This window comes from Hydra vulgaris, chromosome 04, assembly GCF_038396675.1.
Source record: "Hydra vulgaris chromosome 04, alternate assembly HydraT2T_AEP".
In the NCBI taxonomy this organism is placed as follows: domain Eukaryota; kingdom Metazoa; phylum Cnidaria; class Hydrozoa; order Anthoathecata; family Hydridae; genus Hydra; species Hydra vulgaris.
In genome coordinates, this window is record NC_088923.1 from 1857341 (window position 1) to 1880199 (window position 22859).

The 22859-nt window shown below is 30.4% G+C and overlaps 2 protein-coding genes across 2 annotated transcripts in view; both read left to right on the plus strand.

The window, feature by feature from the left end:
* LOC136079510 (uncharacterized) overlaps positions 1 to 16322 on the plus strand; it is a 101493-nt gene extending 85171 nt beyond the window's left edge. The window contains exons 10-13 of the mRNA XM_065795249.1: positions 10450 to 10605; positions 10705 to 10788; positions 13363 to 13529; positions 15902 to 16322. Of these exons, the coding sequence (XP_065651321.1) occupies positions 10450 to 10605; positions 10705 to 10788; positions 13363 to 13529; positions 15902 to 16204 (710 nt within the window). The 3' untranslated portion in view covers positions 16205 to 16322. The remainder of the gene's footprint in view (positions 1 to 10449; positions 10606 to 10704; positions 10789 to 13362; positions 13530 to 15901) is intronic.
* LOC136079115 (uncharacterized) lies at positions 16243 to 17499 on the plus strand. The gene is made up of 3 exons (XM_065794831.1): positions 16243 to 16260; positions 16341 to 16357; positions 16716 to 17499. Exons 1-3 carry the CDS (start codon positions 16243 to 16245, stop codon positions 17497 to 17499), a joined length of 819 nt encoding a protein of 272 aa, XP_065650903.1.
* Positions 17500 to 22859: the final 5360 nt, after the last annotated feature.

The window sequence follows — 22859 nt, forward strand, 5'->3', positions numbered from 1 at the left end:
GTGTTCTGTGATTGAATGGATCTAATATTGAGCAGGTAATTTGACTTGTGGTTTGACTGTCGAATGTCATAATCCTTAATTCCTTCAAAATGATTCCATCCTCTTTTTATGTCAAGAAATATTTGTTGCATATACTTAATGTGTGTGTTTAATATGAAACCATCTCAAACTGTTTGTATTTGGTCACAATGTTCTTTTAAAAGGTCACATAAATCATAATTTGCAGCTCTAAAACTTTGATCAGTATTTAAAGTCTATATTCTATTCACCCAATAAATATACTAAGTGTTATATAATAATCCAAACATTTTTTTTTAAACATCTTCACTTTCAACAAGGCTGCAAGCAACCACTATTAGAGTTGGAGTTGACTGGAAAAGAAAAGATGAAGTTTTTAAAGCAAGATAACAATTAACTGACTTCTTAAAAGTCTATATTCTATTCACCCAATAAATATACTAAGTGTTATATAATAATCTAAACATTTTTTTTTTAAACATCTTCACTTTCAACAAGGCTGCAAGCAACCACTATTAGAGTTGGAGTTAACTGGAAAAGAAAAGATGAAGTTTTTAAAGCAAGATAACAATTAACTGACTTCTTAAAAGATTCCAAGTTATATGAAGCAGATAAACAAGATGAAGAGATCAAATTCTAAAAAACTGATGTTCTAGGAAAAAAAACTAGGTTAGCTAGATTTTTGGAGCACTTAGGAACAGGTACAGTTAAAGGACAAGACTCAATTAAGTAACAAATTAAGACCAACTTTTAAACTACAATTGGTAAAAAAATCTTAAAGATGTTCTCTGATACTATACACTAATATTTTACAGCTACGTTCTTTACAGTGTCCTTTTTCTTTTCATTTTTTTATTTGTGATTTTAGTATTCTTAATCACATGATTATGATTATGTTTGCAGTATTTTTAAAGCCTGAATTATTAAGCTAAAAACATGTATTGTGACCATGTATAATTATCTGAGAAAAATGTATTGATGACTTTTTAGTGTGTTTTACAGTGTTTTGTTTAAGTGTCCTAGTGTTATGATTTGTTTTCAGGAGAATTTTTTAAGAATAAAGCTTGAAAAATTGAGCTAAAAAAATGTTATAACCATATATTATTTTCCCATACCGCATATAGAAATTTTTCATAAGTGCAGTCAAATGTCTGCAAAAAGTGTCAAATAAACCACTGTAAGGTTTTTTTTTGTAATTTTGGTATTTTGTGATAAATGAAAAGTATGGGGTTAAAAACAGTAAACCCAATCAGCCAATCTGATTCCAATCTAGTTCTTTTAATTTTAGTTTACTTAATAATTGACATTTAGTTAAGTGTTAAATATTTATAAAAGTTAAGTTTATAAACGAAATTTAAAAATGTATTGCTCTAGGTATCAACCTTACTACATAATAACTAAATTATAATTGGTAAAATAAAATTAGAATAAGTTACAGTATTTTTAAATAAAAACCTTTTAAAATTAATTTAAAATAAAACTAATTAAGCTGTTGCCTTGTTGTTTTTTTTTCCCTTCAATTAAATATTGATTATTATAAAAAAATAGTAATAGTTATAACATCTAAATTGATATTTAAATTATTCCAAATTTATTGTATTTTTTAATTCCTTTGATTGCCCCTAATTAAAAGCATGACACTTAGTAATGACATGTATTAATAGTTAAGTAATGGCATAATAATAGGTAATTATGTTGATAATATAACCCATTCTAGGTAAAAAATTATGTTGATAATATAACCAATTCTAGGTAAAAATTTATGTTGATAATATAACCAGTTCTAGGTAAAAAAAAATTAATTAATAATAATTTTGAGAATAATATTGATAATTGCAATATTTTTAATAAATTGAGACCTGCAATATTTTTAGTGCATAATTGCTTAAAATGGGCTACCTAAATTATACAGTTATTATTATTTTCTTGTTCCATTTAAAAATTAGAGAAATGTGTGTGCTCAACAATTAGAAATTATAAAAACATAGTTATCACATTTGAAATACCTTGGTCTGGCTGATTGAAAACACTTTCAAATAAGCATCATTGCAAACAGCAGGAAAAATCCAATATATTCAATCCAGAATTCAACAATATGAAAAATGACAATGGTGTAAGCAGAAAGACTGCTAGAAAGATATTGAAAGGTTGAGGAATCATATCTGACATCTATTAATATAAGCCAGTTTTCAGAGTTACAGACTGCATTGCAAGGAGAAAATGGTGTTAGGAGAGACTAGTCTGGTCTGTTTAGGATTAGAGCCAATTTGTGTTCAGCAATGAAAATAATTTAAAATTGCCTTAAATTGTCAATATCAAAATTTTTCTAAAGATTTTGCGACTTTCAATACACCTTTCCCCACAGCTTGCAACTTTCAATATACCTTCCCCCACAGCTAAGAGTATTAAATAATATTTGCAATCCAGAAAATATCTTTGTGGCTACGGTGTGCCTGATCACCTAATTTAAGTCCTATTGAAAACATTTACGCTTGAAGGAGGTTCTTGTAAGCATGTAGAACTAAGTTCCAAAAGAACTATGCATGAAATTGATAGCCCAAGCATGTAAAAATGTGTTTTAAAGCCAAGGGTGGCTATTTTAAGTACTTATAAATTATTTTCACTGTTAAACTTATTTAAATTTGGCTTTTACTTCTTCAGATCTCAGTGTTAATGGGTACTACCTTTTGATTCGCAAAGATTCTAATAATCTTGTGGTCCAGACAAAATTCCTATCAGAGTCTTAAAAAGTGTTCTTGAGAACTTTCTTCAATTTTCTCTAAACTATTTAACAAGCGCTTGATTAAACCTTGTTTTCCTACCTGCCGGAAATTGTATATGTGGTTCTGATTTTTAAAAACTCTGGAGAACATTCTGACCCTCTAGGTATCCAATCAGTCTTCTTTCTGTTATCAGCAAAGTCATCGAGTCTTTTAATAACAAATTTCTAACATCCCATCTTGAGTCAAATAACTTACTATCTAAAAACCAATATGGTTTTTTATCTTCTTGTTTTACGGCTGACTTGCTAACTGTTGTGACTAAAAGTCTCTAGAGGCAGGGGGCAAGGGCTATTGCTCTTGATATATCTAAAGCTTTTGTTAAAGTTTGGCATGCTGGTCTTCTTCATAAACTTGCTTCTTATAGTGTATCTGGGAAAATTTTTAAGATTATCAAAACAAAATGACAACAGTATTCCATACAAAGATGAATAAGAGATTTATAGAGAATAGAATTAGGAGTAAGAAAATAGCAAATACTGTCAACAGTATCGCGAGAGTTGTTTGCAGTAAACAACTGAGTTTTGTTGGAGTTAAAATTAAACTTATTAATTAGTTTAGGGAGAATTAAAGAGAGTTCTTTAGAACTATTTTTTAAGACTATGACAGGCATGTTGTCTGGACAATGAGCTGTAAAAGATTTTAATTGAGATATGACTTTAGCAATTGAAGCTGGATTTGAATGTCTAACAATAAGTTGACCTGTTTGATTGGAAAGAAAGAAAGAGTAAGGCCATAAGATTCAAGAGTTAAGTTAGAAAAAAAGTTCAGGTAATGAATTCAATCTGCTTTATAAATATATATAATATAAATAACTCCGCTTTGCAAATAGTTATGCTTTTTTCAGTATTTCTGCTTCCTTGAGAGAGATAATAAGATTAGTCCCACGATATATTATATTATGTATATTATTCGCAAGAAGGAATGTTAGACCTTCCTTTGTTAACTACGCTGTTAAAGATTTTCCAAAAGTGTTTAAAGATTTTTCTGAAGTCATGAATGAGAGATAGTATGTTAGACCTACCCTTGATAATGACACTGATTTTTCAAAAGTATATGAAGCCTAACTTTTGAGATAAGATATGCAATTTAGTGAATTAAGAATTATGGAGCTTAGCAACAGACAGCACCTTTTTGACTTTGATTTATAGCAATCATAAATAGCCGTTTGTTCTCAATAGAGTTGTTCAATTGAAAAAGATAAAAAAACAATTACGATTAGATATATCAGCTGCACAAGAAGGTAAAAACCATAAAGTAGAATGAGGCTTGACTTGGAACCGGCAAGAAGGAATAAAAGCATTTATTCCTGGCTGAATTCAGAAGGTTACAAAAGACATTAGCCCGAGGACTGCTACAAAGAAAATCACGAAAAGAATCCCAGTCAGCTTTTGGGTAGTAGTAAGTAGTGCAATGATAGGGTGAGTCCAAAGAAGAAGTACAAATTAAAAGATTTATAGAAATAATTGCATGGTCAGAACCACCTACAGGAAAAAAGGGAGATACTGAACACTAGCTAGGGTCAGAGACATAAGACATAAATCAAGGAGTGAAGATAAATGATTAGGATTGTCAGGAAAACAAGTCAAAGTTAACTATCTGAGTAAGAAAGTGAGAAATGCAGAAGTTATAGGTTTTAATTCCAGCAGGGTCAGTGGCGTTAGAGTTAATCTATTCAGTGTGATGAGCATTGAAAGGGGTAAATAGAGAGGGAATAGTCAATTTGATCAGAAATTTCGTCTAAAAGAGTCAAGTCTTGGTAAGAAGGAGAATGTTAAAGAACAAAGAGAAAGGTTACAGGTGAAGAGGTGCTAAGTGGAAGCACTTGAAAGAATGATCAAAAGAATTGAACCTGATTTCACTTCAAATAGATAAATTGATGTGCATGTATACCCCCAAGCCAAGCATAAGATTATAGGAGTCTTTGCGAATCAAAGAATAGTACCCATTAACACTGAGATCTAAAACAAGGAATAGTGGAATTTAAATTTGTTTCATTAAAAGCAAGTAAGCCTGGTGAATTTTGCAAGATGTAAGATTCAAGTGATGGAAGGTTGCTTCGCAGACAACAATATTTGTATAAAATATATTAAAACAGTTAGGTGGTGGGGTTTTTATGGTTAAAGTTTTTGGTTACTTTTAGCATGATTTAAGTTTAATTCGATTTTGACTCATTCATAGATAGTGCATGGCATTTTATGCAATGAGCTATGCAGTTGTCTCAGTCCTGTTAAATAACCCCAAGTCATAACATAGGGCTCCTGATAAGACCTGGACAATGCACACCAAAAAAACTAACAGGGACACATAGAGCCTTGTTAGCAGAATTATTCTGCTTAGGGTTAGGGTTACCCCTAAAGTCTTTGCTTAGGAGGTCTTCTTCAAGACAGTAGCTGAATGCAGTTAACATCTGCCCAAGATGAGTATTTTTATTGAGACACTATCTCTAGCCTTTACTCAACCAAGAGCCCTAAGGTAGGAGAATTTTAGCTGTATGCAATTAACATCTGCCCAAGTTGAGTATTTTTATTGAGACCTTACCTCTAGCCTTTTCTTAACCGAGAGCCCCAAGGCAGGACATTTTTAAGTTGGAATTTGTTTCTCGGAGCCTTTGCCTAAAAAGACACACCCTATAAAGCAGCAGATTATGGGGCTGTTACTACTGGGTTACATGAAACTAGTAGCAGGGTAACCATGATAATCCAGAACCAGACCTGACCTGAAGTAGTTAAAAGGAGTTACTTCCCTGACATAATATTTTGGAAATGCATTGGGAAAAACACTACATCTAACAAAATACTAGAGACTAAGGTGAGTGTAAGTTTTATAGTTGAAGTAAGTAGTTAGTTACTAAGCTCACACTGCATCAAATAATTTAACAGAACACAAACATACATAAAGTAGCGGTGAGTAAACACCGCGCCAGAGGTTCAGACAAAACAAACATACAAAATGTAGCTTACTGGTGAATGAACATCGTGCCAGATGTTCAGACAGAACACAAACACACATAAAGTAGCTTACAAACATAAAGTAACTTACGGATAAGTCAACACTGTGTCAGAGATTCAGATAGAAAACAAACATACGGATAGTAACTTAAGGGTAAGTCAATACTGTGTTAGAGGTTTACACAGAACACAAACATACATATAAAGTATATTACAAGTGAGCTAACACATTAACTAAGCCACCTCCTACTATATAAAAGTAAATAAAAAGCAAAACACAAAAAATATAAATAAATAGATTAAAAAATAAGTAAAAAAAACAAAATAATATTAAAGGCATGATTGATATTAAATAGTAACGATGACAGAAACCACTCTCCTTCCAGCCTTTGCTTAGAAATTGAATCCCACAAGGCATTAGGACATGAAACAGGTTGCACTGGGTTTCATGTTGCCAGTAGCAGGGTGATCATGAAGATCATACACCTGACCTGACAGTACATATATACATATATATACGCACATATATGTATATATATTATTGTTTTCAATTGTCCATATATGTGTATATATATAAATATATATATATATATATATATATATATATATATATATATATACATATATATATATATATATACATATATATATATATATATATATATATATATATATATATATATATATATATATATATACATATATATATATATATATACATATATATATATATATATATATATATATATATATATATATATATATATATATATATATATATATATATATATATATATATATATATATATATATATATATATATATATATATATATAGAGGCTCAAACGGAAATATTTCAGCTCCGGCTCAACTTGTAAAAACACCAGCTCCAGCTTCAAAGCGCTGTGCATAAATGCATTGATATATATATATATATATATATATATATATATATATATATATATATATATATATATATATATATATATATATATATATATATATATATATATACACGTAAGTGTATATATATATGAATAAAGAAAATATCTTTATATTATCATGTATAATATTGTATACTTGAAAGAGTGCTCAATAGATAAACTAGAGCTATATAATAAATATGTTACTGTTACCCGCAGTACCAGGAATTAGCTAAATGCTAATGTTTATAATATAATTTAATATTGCAACTCTGAGTTTCATGTGTTATCACAATCATCAGGCAAATAGTAAAAGTTTAATTTTGCTACGATTTGTTTAGTGGACATTACGGTTTATATTTGTATTTTAGATCGTTACGCGATGGAAATTGATTAGTAGTTAGGTTAATAATATTAATTTGTTTTTAGTTGGCTAATAACTGTGAATTAGTTATATGTTTAATGTTGTTTAAAATATTCTTTATGTGTATTATTTGTGTATTAAAAAATAATAAAATAAAAATAAGAATTAAAATTGATATAAAAATATACATAATATTATGAAATATATTACAAAAGCTGTGTATGTGAGTAATTTATTAGTTAGCCTAGAGATATATGGAGCAGATTAGTATAGTTATTTTTATTTATAGTTGTTAATCAGGTTTGTAGCAAGCTTTGTAATTTTTTAATAAGAATTTATTTTTGTGGCGGCACTTTGATATAATTTCGGTTCTCTTATTTAACAGTTCTTCAGGTTTTGGATATGATATAATAGTATAGTTCTCATACAGACATAGTGGGCATCTTTTGGAAATATTTGAGTAGGGGGGTACTGATTTGAGAATAAACCATGTTAGCATAGGGGTTTCATTAAAATTGTTTTTTAAATCCCAGACATAGTTTGATAGGGCGGTAGAATTTTTGTATTTAATATTGTTGAATGATGATTTGTGGTTGTTGTATCTGGCTTTCAACTCACCTTCCGTTAATCCTATATAAACTTTGCTGGGTTGGTTTTTTGCTGCGATGATGCATTTATATATAATATTTGTGGATTTGCACTTACCATTCAGGGGGCATTCTGCTTTATTTCAACAGTTGCATTTTGGATCATTATTTTCAATTCTAGGGAAGATGATTTTTTTATTGTGGTTTTTTATAATTTTTTCTATATTTTCAGTGCAACTGTAGCTTACCTTTACAGTGTTTCTGTTTAAGATTTTGTGAAGTTTGTGCGTCTTAGGGAAGTTTTTTTCTAGTAAATACAAGAACATTTTTGCAACATTTGTGGAGACGTTTTTATTAAATGGGGGGTTGAACCATATGATATTGCGTTTACGATTTTTCTGGGGTATTTTTTGTTTGATCTGATATTTGAGGGAGTAGTTTTTGTATTCGCTATTTTTTAGTGCTTGTTCATATTCGTTTTTAAATTGAATAAATATAACTTCGCTGGAGGAATTTTGGGATAGTCTGTTTGATATTGAAGTAGGTAAGTGTTTAATAATTTGTGGTGGATGATTAGAAGATATGTGGATGTATTGAAGATTATCGTTGGGTTTTTGAAAGGGTTATGGGTGTTTTGGGCTAAATTGAAAGTTACATCAAGGAAGTTAACTGACTTGAGATTTGTTTTTATGTCTATTTGAAATCCAACGTCTTTAAACTTTTGGATTATATTTTTTCGGATTCGCTCCATTTCTTGGCTGTTAGAATTGCGTATTATCAACAAGTCATCATCACGGTAAAGCCCTATGTCGGTTTTTATATTTATATTAGATAATTCGTTGAGAATGTAGATTCCAACAAGTTCGCAAATTTCAGCGCCATCGTAGCTGCCCATAGTTACATCAAAACTTTCATGGTTCAATTTTTTTTCAATTTTCAATTGCCTGATGATTGTGATAACACATGAAACTCAGAGTTGCAATATTAAATTATATTATAAACATTAGCATTTAGCTAATTCCTGGTACTGCGGGTAACAGTAACATATTTATTATATATATATATATATATATATATATATATATATATATATATATATATATAAATATATATATATATATATATATATATATATATATATATATATATATATATATATATATATATATATATATATATATATATATATATCAATGCATTTATGCACAGCGCTTTTAAGCTGCTCTGAAGCTGAAGCTGGTGTTTTTACAAGTTGAGCCGGAGCTGAAATATTTCCGGTTGAGCCTATATATGATCAGGCCCTCCTCCACACTACCCTAAAGTGGTTTATGGCTCATGCAAAAGTGAAGTTTTTTTCATAAATTGAAAACACTTTTTTTTTTTTTTTTTTTTTTTTATATTGATTACAAAAATTTAAATTCTTTTGCAAACCATATTGAAAAAAAATGACCAAGTTCCAGTTTCAAATTGACATTTTTTGCTTACAAGATTTTTAATTTTTTAATTTGTAACTGTCACTGATTTTTGGTAGTGCTTGAGACTATATTTTAACTATACAAATGGCTAACAACTTGTCAACTTTATAATATAAGTTCTTTTATACTACAACAATTGTTTTGTTTTTATTAAAACATAATATTTGTATTATAAATGTGAATATAAATATTATTTACTCATAATACAAATTTATAATAGAATTAATTAAAAAAAGAAATTTTTCTTATCTTTTTAAAAACAGATATGCAGTAGAGTGAGATTTTTTTCCTAAAATTCTTGGAATATCTTGTAATATCACTATAACATTAATGACAATATGGTCAAGTTCACAAAGTTCTTTATAAAAAAAAACCTTGTTGTAACTAAAATAAAAATCGCTAAAGTTATTTTGTAATTTTATAAGTCATATTACCATGAATTGTATTTTAAATGTAAAATTTTAAAAGTCATATTACCATGAATTGTATTTTAAATGTAAAATTTTAAAAGTCATATTACCATGAATTATATTTTAAATGTTAAATTTTAAAAGTCATATTACTATGAATTATATTTTACATGTTAAATTTTAAAAGTCATATTACCATGAATTATATTTTAAATGTTAAATTTTAAAAGTCATATTACTATGAATTATATTTTACATGTTAAATTTTAAAAGTCATATTACCATGAATTATATTTTAAATGTTAAATTTTAATAGTCATATTACCATAAATTATATTTTACATGTTAAATTTTAAAAGTCATATTACCATGAATTATATTTTAAATGTTAAATTTTAATAGTCATAGTACCATGGTCGCTGCTTAAAGGAGCTTTTGTCTCTAGTTCCATCAACTAAAACTTATTCTTGCTTGACTCATCATTCATGAAAGTTCTAAGCTTTTACCTTTTTTATCTGTCCTAGCATGCTCTTAAAACTGTAATTTGTCTTTAATTTTGTCTTTAATTTGTTTTCCATGCATGCCCTTAAGAACCCTTTCCCATCTTCATGTTTTCCTGACTTGTACAACCTACAACTTTTTAAGTCCTCTTTCAAATGTTTTCTTAGTTTATTAACTCTATTCTTTGTTTTCTAGTAATTCCTAACTTAATAGTGGTTGCTTACAGCCTTGTTGGGAGTGAAAAAATATTGAAAAAAATCCTGGATTTGACCAAATTCAATTGTTACTCTTTTTTCTATATATTGTATATTATTATATAAACATAAATTATATAACTATTAATAGTACATTATTAATAGTATATTATTATATAACTATTTAATTACGTAATAATAGTTATTAATATTTATAATATAAATATTAATATTATTAATATTTAGGTAATTACATATTGACTGTGAAGAGAAAAAGGTGTGTATTTCCTTTTTATTATGAAAATGAAGAATATGGAAAATGCATAAAGATTGGGAATAAATATCAATGTGCAACAAATGTAGTAAATAAGATATCATCTGGTTTTGATGATTGTGATTTTCGTAAGTTTTTTTGTTTTATGTTAGTTGTTTCAATTTTTGTATGCTATCTTGTTTTTTGTTGTTTCAAACTCATTTTTGTAAATTCACTTTTATATTTAGCACAAACTTGGTCAGAGAAAATTGTTTCTTTATCAATTCCAGAAAATGTTAAAGTTAACCTTTATGTAGAAGAAAATTATCAAGGTTTATTTAGATTAATTGCTTTACTTGTAGCATGTGTTAATATATATTATATATATATATATATATATATATATATATATATATATATATATATATATATATATATATATATATATATATATATATACAGTATTGGACAAAACATTTGCAACCAACATCGAACAATACTAAAAAGTGTTCCCAATTTTCCATGTCTTAAAAATGAAACGAACTATACTACCACAGCGAACAGTTCAGGAGTCTGGAGTCATAGCATGCCATGACATGAGCAATCAGCTGACAGGTGACAGCACACAGGCAGAATTTCTTTGACAAGTGCCATTTTGCAGCAGACAAAACAAGTGCAACTTTTTTTGTTTGTTTCATTTTCTTAAGTCTGGTCCGTGTCAACGTCACGGAAGTTTTTTAATGATTAAAGAAAGTATCCAAAAGTTTCCAGAAGTTTCCTGAAGCATGCAGAAGCTTTCAGAAGTTTCCAGACGACGCATCTGGAAGCATCCAGTAGCATCCAGAAATATCCAGAAACATTCAGAAGCATCCAGACGCATCCAGACGCATCCAGAAGCTTCCAGAAGCATCGAAAAGAAGCATCTAGAATCTTCCAGAACAGGTTTACACAGGTTTATTTTACTATATAAGAGACATGTAAATCGACAAGTTATTCAGTCAGTATATGGAAGTCAATCAGTCAGTATTATCAAGGCAGTTTATCGAAGTGAGTTTTATCAAAGTGTTTTATCGAAGAACATCAATACAAGAAGTGAAATACAACAAGTGTTTCATTACATCAATACAGTCCACATCCAACCAAGACGTTGTGTTCCTCAGAGCATTATTGTATCATCACAAGGTAAATGTAACACAGTAAGCCTTGAGAAGCGTGATCATTTATTTGTATTATTTTTATGACTTCAAGTGCAAAAATAGCTCCCGACAATCTTGGATTGGAACTAAGAAAGAAAATTATTGGTGATTACGTAGGTGAAATGTCACAAAAAAGTATTTGTGATAAGTATCGCGTGAAAAAATGGACCGTTCCAAATATTGTTCTATGAGTAAGTTGGCACAGAGACTATGTTCCAAATATTGTTCTATGAGTAAGTTGGCACAGATAACAAAGGTGGAAGACCGCGTTCCGCCACTTCTAGACAGGATATTATGATCGTCAGATCCATCAAGAAGGATCCCTGGATATCATCAGTTGAGATACAAAAGCAATTAGAGCTGCCTGTATCGGACCGAACAATCAGACGACATGCTGTTGAAGCCGGATTGTTTTCTCGACACCCTGCAAAGACTAAAAAACTAGAAGAAAAGTCTCCTCTTTGCTATATCTCATATTGACTGGAATGTGCTGAAATGGCGAACTGTCCTGTTCAGCGATGAATCGAATTTCAACATCATTGGGAGCGATGGCATTTGCCGTGTACGTTGACCGGCCGGAAAACGCCTTGATTTACGTTACTGCCATAAGACCGTGAAGCATGGCGGAGGCAATGCAATGGTCTGGGGGTGTTTTTCTGCTAACATTCTAGGTCCAATACATCGAAACAATGGAATAATGGACCGTTTTATGTATAAAAATATCCTGAAAGATGTTATGTTACCTCATGCTGATCGGAATATGCCAATAGAATGGGTTTTTCAGCAAGACAACGATCCGAAACACACAACAAAAGTAGTCAAGCAGTGGTTTCAAGACAACCACCTATCGGTGATGGATTGGCCGCCTTAATCTCCCGATCTCAATCCTATCGAGAACCTGTGGGAGATTGTCAACCGCAGAATTAATCGTGAAGGTGTTCGTAATAAGGATCAACTGTTTGAACAAATCCAAAAGGCCTGGGTAGCGATTCCACAAAGTTTCATTAATCACCTGATTGAATCTATGCCTCGAAGATGCAAGGCTGTGATTGACAACAAAGGATTTGCCACGAAATATTGATAGCGAAATACAGCTTGGTCAATATTTTGTCGAGTTGCACTTGTTTTGTCCAGAAGGAAAATAACTTTCGATTAATTTATTAATTTTCGTGTACAAATAATGAAATTTGTGATGAATAAAACTTGAAGAACTTTTTCGCTAAACAGTTACATAGTTATTTAATACTTTTGATTAATTTATTAATTTTTGTGTACAAATAATGAACTTTGTGATGAATTAAACTTGAAGAACTTTTTCTCTAAACAGTTACATAGTTATTTCTCTAAATTGAAAAAATGCAGCACGTATATATAAAGAAACTAAATTAGCATTATTTGGTTGCACTCGTTTTGTCCGATACTGTATATATATATATATATATATATATATATATATATATATATATATATATATATATGTATGTATGTATGTATGTATGTATGTATGTATGTATGTATGTATGTATGTATGTATGTATATACATAAGTGTGTGTTTAATGTTTAATGGAATATGTGCGTTACAGACACTTCGCTATAAACTTTTAAAAAGTTAAATAAAACAAAAGTCTCACATAACCTTTATAGGTATTAGGGTTAGGTTTGTCATAAAAATTCTTTTACAATTTAATTTCTAATTTTATTTTCATCAGGAAAAGCTTTTGGTCCATTTTTTGGTGCTAACACCATCGATAAAGTATGTGAGGGTGCTAATACAAAATCCATGAAAATATCTGAGACCAACTTGAAATCTTCTGAGATGGTAAAGATTTGTCGTGGTGCATCGTTCTCTGAGATGTGTGATTATCTTGAAACAATAGTAAGATTTCAATAAATTTTTATTTGTATTTATGTAAATCAAGGCAAGAGTAAATGTTTACGTAACGTAAGTATGTGTAACACATAACGTATGTTACGTAAGCAAGAACAAATGTTCTTATCTAATAAAATAACGTAACTTATTTTATTAGATAATGAAATATGAAGAAATAAAGATAAAAAGTGAAATAGATAAAAAAAACTTTGAAAAATTATTTTTAAATTTTTTTAAAGAAATTTATGTTAATTTATGTAAGGTAATATTAACCGTATATATATTGTAGCAAAGAAAGAACTTTATATACAACTAAAATTACTTCTGTCCCTCGTTTTCGTAATTTTTACAAAATGTTGCTGATGTTTTTTATAAAGTATCATAAAATTAAAAAAAAACAGGTGTTTGCAGAAGCTGAAAAAATTGCATTAAAAGAAAAAGAATTTGCCGAAAAAAATTGCATTGTATTGATATTTTAACAATTCAGTTTTGCGCTGAGGCAGAGAATTTAGTATTAGACGTGACGCTTCATTGCGTTTGTTTGATTGCTTTTAATGAAAAAGACATAAAAATATTTTGTTGTAAAATAGAAGTTTAACAATAACAAGTTTTTCTGCTTAAATCTAAACATTAAGGGTTCGTCCATAAAGTACGTACGCCAAAAATTTTGAAATTTGACCCTCCCCCTGTTGCCATGCGTAATTTTTTGTCCCCACACCCCCCCCCCCCCCCACCTCTTTAAAAAGTACGTACGTTTCTCAAATACACCCCCCCCCTGTCAACTTTTTTTTCTCAATAAAAAAGTTTATTTAAAAAAAAAAAGGCGGAGAGTACCTTAGATGCTTTATACGACCCCAAAGCCCTTTTTGCATTTGCGCATTTTAAAAATGCCTTTAAAAATATATGCAAATAATAATTTAAATAAGTTTAAACTATTCCAAGGCAGATGGTATGTTTGACCGAGAGGTAAATGCGGTGGAAATTGACGGCGTAGATCGAGGTTCGATTCACGGAGAAATCCATTTAAACCTTTTTCTTTGTTTTAATAACAAATCAAATATAAATGAACTATACTTAAGGCGGACGTTTTTTTCAGGCACCCCTCTTTAGTAAGTAAAAAACGAGTCTTACGCGATATCAGTAATATTGAAAACAAAGGGTAAAACCCAGTGCCGAGGGTAGCCTATACCTCTTAGTTGTAGGGGGAGGGGGCAACAGCAAATTTTGTGCCCTTTTGCTAATTTAAGAAGCTTTTTTTTTTAGCAAAACCTAGCGGTCAAATTTGGAAGATTTTGAGACGCCAATGACACGTTGTTTTTTTTTTTGGGGGGGGGGGAGAGACTTTGACCCATCAACCACGGCCCTGCTAAAACCTGTTTTTTGTCGACTCAAAAAATAAGTCTTACTCAGGGCCAGTATATAAGGGGTGGCATGTGTGCATGGGCCCTCGCAGGATTTTTTGATGTTCCAGATAGAACACTTACACACATCGTGAAAACTTAAGTTTGTTTACATGCCAAATGAGGCGGCCTTGCAAAAAAATTAGGATGGCGGAGGCCTGAGAACAAAAGCCCCTAAAACGTGTGCCTCCCCCCTTCCCTGCCCAAACGTGAGGGAAATATGTAGCAAAACTTTTAACTTTACCATCTAAAACTAAATTTAAATTTATCGACAGATTTTAATTTTTGTAGAAAAATATTGTAAATTACAAAAAAATTATGACCATGCAAAATTTATACCCCTCTTATTTTGGGGGACGGAAAATTTGCATGGTCATAACTTGTGTAATTTACAATATTTTTCTACAAAAATTAAAATCTGTCAATAAATTTAAATTTAGCTTTAGATGGTAAAGTTTAAAATTTTACTACATTTGTGCCCTCACGTATGGGCAGGGGAAGGAAAGCGTTTTAGGGCTTTTGTTTACAGGCCTCCGCCATCCCGATAAACAAACTTAAGTTAGGAGTTTGCGCGATGTGTGAAAGTGTCCTTGGAACATCAAAAAATATCTGTATCTGGAACATCAAAAAATTCTGAGGGCGCCTATACATGTGTGTGCATAGAGGAAAACTATACCCTTTACTCCATATACCATACATCTTTTTTTGTTGGTAAACTAGAATATTTAGTCAGAATGTAACTTTTCTATTGATTAGCTGGTTAATTGTGATAAATTAAAAAATCGAAGTACGTACTTTTAAATTGAACCCTTCCCCCTCCCCTCCCCCCATACGCTTTCGTACGCTTTTTGAAGACCTCCCTCCTTCCCCCTATGAGCGTACGTACTTTATGGACAACCCCTAAGTAAATCTAACCATTGAGTATTTGATATTTAAATCATTTTTTTATTTGATGACGTAATTAATACTGCTTTTTAGAAATACAACAGACTCGTGATTCATGGATGTAGTTGGACAGAAAAAGAAACCAAAATTAAAAGTATGCATGTCCCTGGTGGGCTTGTTGTATACATGTGGGCTAAGGAAAACTTCATGGGACAAGAGCTAGGACCTTACACTGGACCAATTTCTGTACCCGTCGTCGATGGTGGTGAGCCAGAAAGTCTCTCTCAAATTATGTCTTTAAAAATTGTGAAAAAAACACCTGTTGCTATTAATTCTGTCAATAGAAAATTTTCTGATAGAAAATCTAAAAATCATACACATACGCTGAATGATTAATAAGATCATTAATCATTAACAACGAATCAAACGAGAACATGGCAAATAATGAATCAGCATGTCTGAAAAATGATCGATTATAAACTTATTTAATTATTTAATAAAATTCAATAATTTTTTTTGTTTTTGTTTTTAGTTAACAGTTTTAACAAAGTAAATGCAATAATCTTATAAAACTAGGAAAATGTTATATAATTACCGTATCCACATTTGTAATATATAATAACCTACCCACACATTTTTCGAGAAGCCCTTCTTCTTTTTATATTATTAAAAATATTTCTTGAGTGATGAATTATCAAGCTTTGGTCGGCTTGAGATGAACAATCTACTGTTTTAGCCAAGGCGTTCTCTGAGTAACAAGTCGTGATACGCATAAAGACCGTTCTCCATTCAGAATTTGTTGCACCTAGGCGGAAATTTACGCGCTATAGTTTGCTTTTGGGCGGAAAACTTCAAGCGGAATTTAATCTCCATTTACCGCGCTGAATTTTGTGTTGTTTTTTTTGAGTTCACAAACTTTTGAAATATTACTATCATGGGTTGCTCCATTTATATCTAAATCTTCTCTAAGACGGGCAGTTGCAACTGCTGAAGAAAGACTATGTATAGCATTAAGATATCTTGTTACTGGCGATGCTCAGATAACAATCGCAATAAGTTTCAGAATAAGCCCTACAACTATAGGAAGAATTATCATAGAAACATGTAAAGTAATTTGGAATGTTATTTGTAAAAAAGAATATTTGTTAGCACCATCTTCACCAAAAGAATGGCTGGAAATATCTTCTGAGTTCTACGAAAGATGTAATTTTCCTCATTGTGTTGGGGCAATAGATGGTAAACATGTAATTATTCAGTCGCCAGCCCGAAGTGGCTCAATGTATTTTAACTACAAAAAAACATTTAGCACTGTACTTTTAGCAACGTGTAATGCAAAATATGAATTCACTTTGGTTGATATAGGTGGCTCCGGGCGTCAAAGTGACGGTGGTATTTACAATAATAGCAAAGTTGGATCCGCTATTGACAATAATCTGTTAAATTTTCTCGATCCATCATGTATAAGTGGTTATTCGAAATCCATAACCTTTCCCTACACTTTTTTAGCCGACGAGGCATTTGCATTAAAGCCGCATATGATGAGGCCTTATCCAAGAAGAACTAATCTCGATAAAATAGAAATTGTGTTTAACTATCGCTTATCAAGAGGAAGAAGAGTAATTGAGAGCTCTTTTGGGGTATTGGCTAGCAGATTCCGAATATTTAGAAGACCGATAGTATTAAAAGTTTAAAATGTGAAAGTTGTTGTAAAAGCAACTGTGGCTCTGCACAACTTTCTAATGAAAATATAAATAAAAACAGATAATTTCTCATATTGCCCAAGTCATTATGTTGATCAAGAAACTTCACACGGGAGTATTCCTGGTTAATGGAGAAAAGAAACAAACAATTATAAAGGACTTAAATCAATTCAATGTCAAGGAGCCTATAATTTTACAAAAAAGCAAAATCTATTAGAAATAATTATAAAGATTACTTTAATTCGGAGGAGGGCTTAGTTTTATCGCAAGATAAAATAGTTAACAGTACATCTAATCCTTTTGATGAAGAATAATATAAAATAGTAAATAATAATATTCAGACACAGTATACAAGGAATAAAAAAGAAAATAATTTAAAGTTTGATTTTTTTTATCATAAATACAAATAAATTTATATAATTTTTATATAAAAAGTTTTGTTTAAAAAATTATTATTCTTCAAACTCTAAAGTAAATAAAACCTCTTCAATTCTTATTCTTGCCAAACAATTTTTCTTTTTTGGAAGCTCTTTTAACCTGCTAAACAAACTTCTACAATATAAATCATCAGAATCTGTGTTAATAGTTTCATTGTCATTTTTTTTTAATTGTTTTAAACTTTCAACAAGTAAGGTATCAATAGCATTGACTGCTTTATGTTTTTTTTTATTGCGGTTTAAGTAAGTTTTTGTGTTGAATTGCAAATCGGTGGAACTGCAACCGACTTGTTCAGCTAAATTTTTTGTGTATATAGTTGGTTCAACTTGAAACTCTATATTGACGTTTTCTTCAACTATTGAATCTAAGTTCGAATCTGTGTCTTGAGGACAGACTGTATCTGTCAAGAATTGTAGTTGTTTGAAATATTTGCATGTTGGCAGTATAGATGCTGCTGCCCCTGACCGTGTTGCTTTCTCTCGTCTGTCATTGCATCGTTTAAAATTTTCTTGTAAACCTTTCCATAGCTTTTTTAGGAATTCAACTATAAAGTTAATTAGAACAGAGTGAGTTTTAATAACAAAAAATCAAGTATAACAAAAAAACCTAAAAAAAGCACTACTTAGAGCGCCATAATATATTAAAATAAGTATAACCATTACTATTAATTGATTAGAATTATAAATTAGATCTATAAACATAAATCAGCCCAAAACTAAAACTTTTCTCTAAAGTTTCCCTTTGAATGCAAGAAATTTATTAACCTGTATAAGCACCACCAAGACTTTCATTATTCATTTCCCAAGCATTTTTTCTTTTATCATAATCTTTATGCGAAGATAATGCTGTATTCCATAAACAGAAGTATTTTTTAACACACTCAATAAACTCTTCATTATCGATTTCGTCTATATCGTTGGAGTTAATTTTCCTTTTTAGAGTTGTATTTACATTTTTTTTAGTTAATTCTTTAGAACATGTAAGTGAGGCTTCAATTGTTGGTTGCGACAAAAACAGTTGCTGTGAATTGTTTTGTTTTTGAAGCAAAGATAAAATATCTGTTTGTTGTTCAGGTGACATTAATTCTAGCCAAATCACCATTGTTATTAATTTTCATTTTGCTTTTATACCTTTTTATAATTCAAAAACAAATTAGTTGTAAAGTAAAATATTATAAAAGTCTAGTTATATTATTCCTAAAATAATTATTACTTTATTTACCCGTTTACTATATCTAATTTAGCATTAATATTTCATAATATAATCATAAAATAGCAAAATTGTTAATCCAAGTATACTTGTTTATTTTTCAAAGTTTGTTTAAAACAAAATATTATTTCTTGTATCATGTGATAGCTTTCTTCTTTTTTATTGGATAATACTACAGGAGCAAATAACTTTCCGCTCAAAAGCTCAACGTTGTTGAGCTTTTATTTCCTCCAACTTTTATTATAATTTTCCGCCAACTTTTTTTAATATTACAGTGTGCGCATGCGTGAAGTCGCTTTCCGCGCGGAAAGTTTAAAAAAAAGCTGAATGGGGAATAGCCTTAATTTTGAAAAAATGGTGTCGCCAATTTAACTCATAAATTCATTGACGCTGATCTTAAAAAGGTTTTCGTTCATTTTTTTAGTTTTTTTAGTTAGTTTTTTTTTTAATTAATTTTTTAGTTCGTTTTTTCCTTTCTTTTAAAGTGAAAAAATGCTGATTAAAAAATGAGTTCTTCAGCCGAGTCTCTGACTAATCAACAAATTACCCAACACAGAAAAAAATTGATGCTAAAATAAAAACTTAATTTTCCAATAGAGAAACGTCGGATAATATATGCAAATTTAAAAGTGTCATTGCATAAGCCCAAAAACATCGAAAAAAGTTAACGTAAAAAATGGCCAAAATACACAGCGTAGCCTAGAAAAAATTCTTCACAGTCAAATTCCAATTAACCGACATTCATTCAAACATCCATCATTCTCCAGTCAAAATTCTTTTGACGAAAACAATTTATTTTTAGTCCAAGATAATTTTGAGTTTTTTATGATCATGCTAATTAAAAAACACAGTATTCCTCTAAGAATTATAGTCTTCATTTCAGATAGTAAACTTTGTTTAGTATTTATAATTTATCTATCTAGTCAATGTGCAAACTTTTACAGTTATAATGAATATATTTTTACCATCTGACAGGGAAAGTAAAGAATAAAATGTCTTATCATCAAGCCCCGTGAAATAGAAAAAGAAAAATTATATACAACTTCTAATATTGTACAAAAATGCGAAATTATCAACTTTGACAAAATAAATTAAACAGATTTTTTTATAATTTAAAAAATTATTTAACTAAACATTTAGAAAATATAAGTTTAAATAAATTAAAATAGACAAAACAATAAGGAAAATATATCACAAAACATTTTTGAAATTACTCCCTCAATAAATTTTTTTAAAAAGATGAAAGGTGAATATAGGTTGAAACTTTTTGAACTTTAGTCGCAGTTTTAATTGGCCATTGTTTACAAACCTGAGAAATCAATAGCTAACTTTAAAATTTCATAAGAATATCCTGAGGCGTTTTTTTGTGTTAGAAATAGCTACCTTCCAGACATGGAACAAAGTCCAAATATTTATAGGATCATGCTTATGTCAAATAAGGATGCTTTGCAAAAGAATACGACGCTCGGATCCTGGAAATAAAAAAATATATAAAAATTTAGACCTTCTCCCCAGCCCTTATCGTGATAGCAACAGGATTATAAAATATTTTCTTTACTATTTTTAACTAAATTTAAATTCACCGACAGATTCCATAGAATAATCTTCTAATGTTTAGGTTTTATGACCTTGTAAAGTTTACTCTCAAATTGAGGGGATTAAAACTTGGTATGTTCATAATTCTTCAACACTCGGATAATACGCCGTGAAGCGCAATTTTTGTTCCTGGCTTCTGAGTGTTATATTTCAATTGTTTATGTCTAAAGTATATGAAAAAATGACTTCATTAAGTACAAACTTTGCTTACACGACAACAGCACAAAGAAAATTCATCTTTTTTTTTTGTTTTTTTTTTTGTTTTTTGTAAAAATGGAACAATTTTTTTTCCATTTTTGTTGTTATAATCAGGTAAAAACGAAAATTGCACAATGTTTAGACTAAATTTACGATTATACAGTGAATCACTCTCTTAAAGTAGCCCCCAAATGTAGTCCCCCATTATGTTTTCGTTATACTGTCCTTGGTAATGACGTTTAAAGTCCAATATATATATCATGATGAAAGCACTCGCCTTGCTCCTCGGAGTAAGCGCAAATGTTCTCTTTAAATTTGTTGAAATGTGAATTAAGGATATGAACTTTCAGAGTCATTCTGCATCCCAATTTTGGCGTAAATTCTTTATGAGAGCCTACACCAACCCCATACAGTTTTCAGCTTTGTGATTATCGAGGAAGCCCTGAACAACTGCAACAAAACTGCTTCAAGCCACTATCTCCGTCCTGTTCAAAAACCTTGGGAAATCCTCACATTCTATGATCTTCTTGATCTGTCGTCCGAATATATACCAGTTCTGATCTTAGCCTCCAACAGCTTTGGAAAAGGATCTTTAATATTTTGAAATGCTTGTCAAGAGCAGTGACAAATTGCTTAATGAGGCCTGCAGCGGTGGCATAAGCACTTTACGAGGTTTTATCAACGGCTTCCACTTCCCAACAGAAAACTCGGTCCGTTGTGGTCAGTTTTTTGTGTCTTAGTGTCACGGCTGTCTAAAAGACAGAGGAATCAAGAAAATTTTGTAAAACCCTCTTGAAGACCGATGAGGAATAATACCGTTTTGAAGTCACTGATGATCTCCCATTAGTAGTCGGTATACTTTAATGCGCTCAGCAACATTTTGACACTAGTGTAGTCCTTTTCGAGATGCATAGAGAAGCTATCGTGAGACATAGGTAGTTGTTTCAATTGTATAGCAATACTGCTTTGGGACTCCAGGATAAACTGTCTATGAATAGGCGCCATCGGATAGGAGAACACGCAATACCTATAGCCTAGAATAAACTCGCAACATTGATGTAGGCCTTGTAGGCCTCGCACATTATACCACTTGCATCCACGGAATACTTTTTCACTCTTATCTTTAAGAATTGTCCATACACGTAGCAAAATAAATCAGCTGGATGCAAACAATCTCTTGGTGCCATATCAAATAAATAACTTCACTTCAACTTCGAATCGTTATCCTTTCAGTCTGCAATAACACGAATTTGAATCTTGGTTCAAGACACCAGTGCTTTTATACTGGTGCAGCTACATTTGGAAATTTTAAGAACGTTCTAGAAAGTTCGGAGAGTTTCTCAAAAGTTATGAAAGCTCTAGCAGGTCTCTAGCATGTTATAGGAGGAAGCTCGACATTGAAACCAAATTGAGAATTTTCTTGAAAACACGTGATTTTCTGAATTTCGTTGTCGCGGTCACAGAAGCAAAGTTTTTCTGAAATAGCAGCAATTTATTTTTTGTTCAAGACCTAACGGGTTACGAAAACACACTTTCGACCCAGGAAAAGAGCAAAAGTGAAACTTTGTTACATAGTGTTATTGCATGAAATTTGAAATTTTTTGATAAATATAAGTTTAGATAAAAATAATTAAATGAATGTTTTATAAACTCCTTGCTCAAAAACGCGTTATTTTTTTTTGTTTTTTTTAATTGTAAAACCGGTTACTCAGTTTTACATCGTTTACCGGTTTTTTTTATAGCTACCAATATAACCTACAGAATTGATATACTGAAATTGGATCTATAAACTAAAGAAAATTTTTCATACTTATCTAAAAAAAAAAAAGTAGTAAAGAAGGTTCTGAACTAAAATCAAAATTCAAAAATGTACCAACCCATAATGGCGGACAATTATTTTAAGCAATGAA